The 4,735-nt window shown below is 53.0% G+C and overlaps 1 protein-coding gene across 1 annotated transcript in view; it reads right to left on the bottom strand.

Moving 5' to 3' along the window:
* The window catches only part of UPK3A (uroplakin 3A), a 14,062-nt gene extending 9,398 nt beyond the window's left edge, over positions 1-4,664 (bottom strand). Inside the window, exons 1-2 of the mRNA XM_007955638.1 lie at positions 4,613-4,664; positions 3,463-3,618 (exon numbers count right to left, since the gene is read on the bottom strand). Coding sequence (XP_007953829.1) covers positions 3,463-3,618; positions 4,613-4,664 — 208 coding nt within the window. The remainder of the gene's footprint in view (positions 1-3,462; positions 3,619-4,612) is intronic.
* Between the last annotated feature and the right edge of the window lie 71 nt (positions 4,665-4,735).

Raw genomic sequence — 4,735 nt, 5'->3', positions numbered from 1 at the left:
CTGACCAGGTACGCGTTCAGGATCTCCGAGGCCCGGGACACATCCCTGACGGCGTCCAGGCTGGGCAAGTCGCTGCAGGGCTGCAGGTCAAAGGCCGCAGCCTTGTAGGGGCCCGTACGCCCGCCCTCCGTTTGCCGGAACGTCGAGCTCAGCGGGGCACTGGTGTGGTCCTGCACAGATGCGTTCCTGGAGCTGGCTGCAAGGGTAGTGCCAAAGTGAGGTCATGGCCACCCTAGCGAGGAGTCACTCACTCAGTCCATCATCAAAGGCTCCCTGACCCAGCAGCCTTCTTTATAGAAATAGAAAAACAAGACTTTGACTTTATGTGGAATGGCAAGAGGCCCTGAATAGCTAAAACAATATTGAAAGAGAAGAACAAAGTAGGAGCAGTCACACTTCCTGATTTTAAAACATACTACCCAGCTACGATCATCAAAACAGCCTGGTACCAGTATAACAGTAGACACATAGATACGATGGATTAGAACTGAGAGTCCAGAAATAAAATCACACATCTGTGGTCAACTGATTTTCGACAAGGGTGCTAAGTCCATTCGGTGGGGAAAGGAGAGTCTCTTCAATAAATGGTGTTAGGAAAATTGGATTTCCACGTGCAGAAAAACGAAACAGGATCCTTGCCTCACACCATATTAAAAAAAAAAAATTCAAAACTAATTCAGGACCGAAATATGTAATCTCAAACCATAAAATTCTTAGAAGAACAATCAGGGAAGACACTGGCCCAGTTTTCAACAGTGGATTATCTAATACAACAACAGAAGCACCAAAGGACAAAGGACACAATAAATACATTCTTCATAAAAATTAAAAACTTTTCTTTGTCAAAAGACTTTATCAAAAAAGTGAAAAGACAAGCTAGCAACTGGGAGAATACTTTTGGAAACCACATATCTTACAGAACCTAGTAATTGAAATATATATATATAACTTCAACAACTTAACAAAAAGAGACAAACAACTCAATCACGAAAATGGGAGGAGGAATTGAATAGACATTTCACCAAAGAGGACGTTCAGACAGCCACCAAACACAGGAAGAAATGCTAGAGTCATAGCCATCAGAGAGATACAAGTCTACACCACAGTGAGATGTTATTACACTCCCATAAGGATAGCTGAGATTAAAAAAAAAAAAGTTGACAAGAATGTAGGGAGATTGGAACCCGTATCCACTGCTGGTGGGAATGCAAAGTGGCACAGCCATTATGGAAAATAGTGTGGCAGTTTCTAAAATAATAAAAAACAGAACTACCATATGACCCAGAAATTCCGCTCCTAGGTATATACCCCTAAAAGACGTGAAAGCAGAGACCCAAAAGAGCCTTGTTCACTGCAGCATTATTCACCATAGCCAAAAGGGGGAAACAGCCTAAATGCCCATCCACACATGATGGACAAACAAAATGGGGTCCATCCCTTCCATGGAATAGAACTCAGCCAGCAGGACCAATGGAGTCCTGATGCTCAGTGCAGGTGGAGCTTGGAGCATTACGCTGAGCGAAATATATTCCAAAGAACAAGTAGCAGATGATCTCCCTTGTGTAAAAAGGTAAGAAAAGGCAAACGTCCAGGGACCAAACCTTGTTGGCAGTTACCAGGGGCAAGAAGGAAGGAGCGAGAAAAGTGGAGTTAATGGTGAGGGAAAAGCCGCATTGATTTAGGGTTACGCAGCCAACTACTATAATTGCTGTCAGTTAACTGTATACCTGTAAAAACTTGAATTTGCCAAATACCAATTAGTGAATCATGTATCGTAAGTATATGATAGAGTTATTCGCAACAATGACAAAAAAGAGCAGCTGATGGGGTGGCTTGTATACAACCAAACACCTCACGGGATTTGGTTCTTGGTTGGAGGTTGAGTGTCATGGTTTCATGGAACAGCACAGTTCACTGATCTAAGAACATGTTTGGTGCTTCTGCTCTGCCTCCTTGTTCATTGTGCAGTGCTGTGGTCTTAAAAGCTTGCAAGCAGCCATCCAAGGCACAACAATTGTCTCTCTTCACTTGGAGCAATAGAGGAAGAAGAGGAGTCAGGCATAGGGGGTGGATATGGAATTGTGGATAACTGTCCCACGAACAACTGGCTCCTTTGCCATGAGACCAGAAGAACTGGATGGTGCCCAGCTGCCATTACTGAGTATTTTGATCAAAGGTTCTATAGAGTAATCCTGATCAAAAGGGAGGAAATGCAGAGTAGAATTTTAAATTCTCATGGACTTTAGACTTTCTGGAGCCGTGGAGGGTAGATGAACCCTCAGGGGCTCCCAGTGCAGTATAGGAAGCAAGACCCCCGCCTGGAGGACCTCCCTGCTTACACTCTGTGCCTGGATCTCACCCACCTTAGTTTGTTATATTCCTATGACCTTCCCACCCCACACCCCACTGACTTTTCTCCCTTCTTCCCAGAAGCCCTGGTACCCTCTTCTGTGAGACAGGAAAGCACAGCCATCTGATACGGGGTGGGGGGGATAATTTGGAAGCAGATAGACCTATGCTGGGTCCTGGGTCTCTCCCTTACTAGCTGGGTGATCTTGGACAAGTCATGGTACCTCTCTGGGCTTGGACGCTCCCATCTGTCAAATGGGAGGAAACCTGCAGTGCCCACAGGTCGGGCACAGGTGACCTTCAGGAAATGGTTGCTGAAAAGTGACAGGGTGACCCTGAGTGTGCGACCATGCATCCCTGCTGGCACTAATCGGAGGCCCAGGATGCTGCCCATGAAGGGGTAAGGGCTGGCCCCCAGCGAGCAGGCCCCAACTCCGGTCCTCGCCTTGCCAACACCAACCTGGAACCAACTTGGGAAGCATCAAGGTGGACTTGGGTTTGAGGACCAGAAAGATTTGGATTCAAATGCCAGCTCTGGGATCCCTGGTAAGCTAGTCCACCCCACTGAGCCTGGTGGTGCAGTGAACGTGCTCTGTTGCTAACCCCAAGGCTGCAGGTTCAAGTGCAACCCGAGGTCCCTCAGAAGAAAGACCTGGTGATCTCCTTCCGAAAACTGAGCCACTGAAGGCCCTGCAGAGGGCAGGTCTACTCTGACACACAGGGGTCGCTGTGGTTCGGAGTCGACATGACAGCATCTCGTTTGTGATCACCTTGCAGGCTGGCTGTAAATACGAGCTGTAAGGTGTTGCTGTGAGTCGGAATTGACTCAATGGCAACTAGTAACAAAAACGAGGTGTCAGAGGACGTGGCATGACATAGGTGCTCAGCAATTGGTGCTGTTAGCATTCGCCCCATGAGATGAGAGGTCCCTCAAGAGCAGGGACAGGCCTGTGGCCCCAGCACCCAGCCCAGGGCTGGCACCCACCAGTGCCTGCGGTGATGTGAGCAGGATACCGAATCTTAGGGATGGACTCCACCCCTGCCTACCTCCTCCTCCCCTCTCTGTGGACGGAAGCAGCCCTGGAGTGCGCAGGGGAGAGGCAGGACCCTCACCTGCCGCAGCCAGGACGTAGAGGTAGACCTCGTAGGCACCAACGAGGGCAGTGGAGCTGTCAAACATGCAGAGTGGCTTCTCCAAGGCCACGGTGGTGAGCGTGGGGTTGTTGGTGGCAAAGGTCACACTGGCCAGCTGGGGCTGCACGTCCACAGCTGCAGGAGGCAATGAGGATGGGTAATGAGTGCAGGCAGAACCGTCCCCACTGACAGTCACCTCCGCCAGGCACAACAATGTGTCTTTGTCCAGTTATTGAGTACCTGCGATGTCCCTGGCACCCAGGGCCATCTCTGGGCTGCTCCCTGAGTCTGGTAGCACCCCTGCCCCCACCCAGGAATCGGCCAGAAACCGGCCAGTCCGGCCCAACTGCGCCCCTTACCCAGCCACCGGCCCAAGACAGTCGGTCTCCAAGACCCATCCACACCCCCATCAGACCAGCCATGGCGTTCCCACCCTCTTTACCTGGGCCCTAGGAACAGCCCCTGCCCCTTTCTCCCTTGTGCGTCCTCCGCTCCCTAACATGCAAATCTGGCTACACCATGCTCCCACTCCAGTTCCTTCTGTGGTTCTCCACTGCCCTCCAGACGTAGCCCTGCCCCAGGGGAGGCGCAGTGAGGTGCACCCTCGCCCCTCCGCACGCGCCCTCGCCACCAGCCCCGGCCGCGCACATACCCCACCGCATGCCAGGGCCACACGGATGGACGCCCAGCGCCCTGGACCCGCCATGCTGCGGCCAGCCCCTACCCCTGCTCGTGCTGGTTCCTCAGCAGGAAATGTTCCCGGGTGTGCCCTCGGCCAGGCATCCCCACGAGCCGGGCCCGGCCCCTTCTCTGATCTGCCACGGCCCCTGCGCGCCCTCCCCTCCCAGCACCTAGCACAGGGCCATCCAGAGTCCTCCATCCGCACGGGGTGAAGCTCACCTGAATGCAAAACCGTTTGCTATTATGACCATCAATACCTGGGTGCCGAGCACCTGCGCAGGGCCTGACCCAGCGCCCGGAGTGAATAAGCTAAGTCCCCGTCACCCCATCCCACCCAGGCTCCCTGGGTCTCCAGGAGGGGCAGGGGTGCAGACGGCGCAGGCAGGGCGCCGGCCCCACCACACACCTGGCCCCACCTGGACGCGGCCCCTCCTAGCGCTCCGCGTACCTGAGCCGAGGCGCAGGCAGCCGAGGGCCAGCAGGGCCCAGAGCGCAGGCATCGCCCCGACGCCCAGCAGCCTGTGGTCCAGGTGCGGGTTCAGCGCCTCTCTGCTGTGCGCCGCCTGCGCTG

Source organism: Orycteropus afer, unplaced genomic scaffold, assembly GCF_000298275.1.
Source record: "Orycteropus afer afer isolate SDZICR_OR568_19922 unplaced genomic scaffold, OryAfe1.0 scaffold00524, whole genome shotgun sequence".
NCBI classification, from domain to species: Eukaryota; Metazoa; Chordata; class Mammalia; order Tubulidentata; family Orycteropodidae; genus Orycteropus; species Orycteropus afer.
Note: the sequence above shows the minus strand (reverse complement) of the source record. Positions and strands in the feature narration are given on the sequence as shown.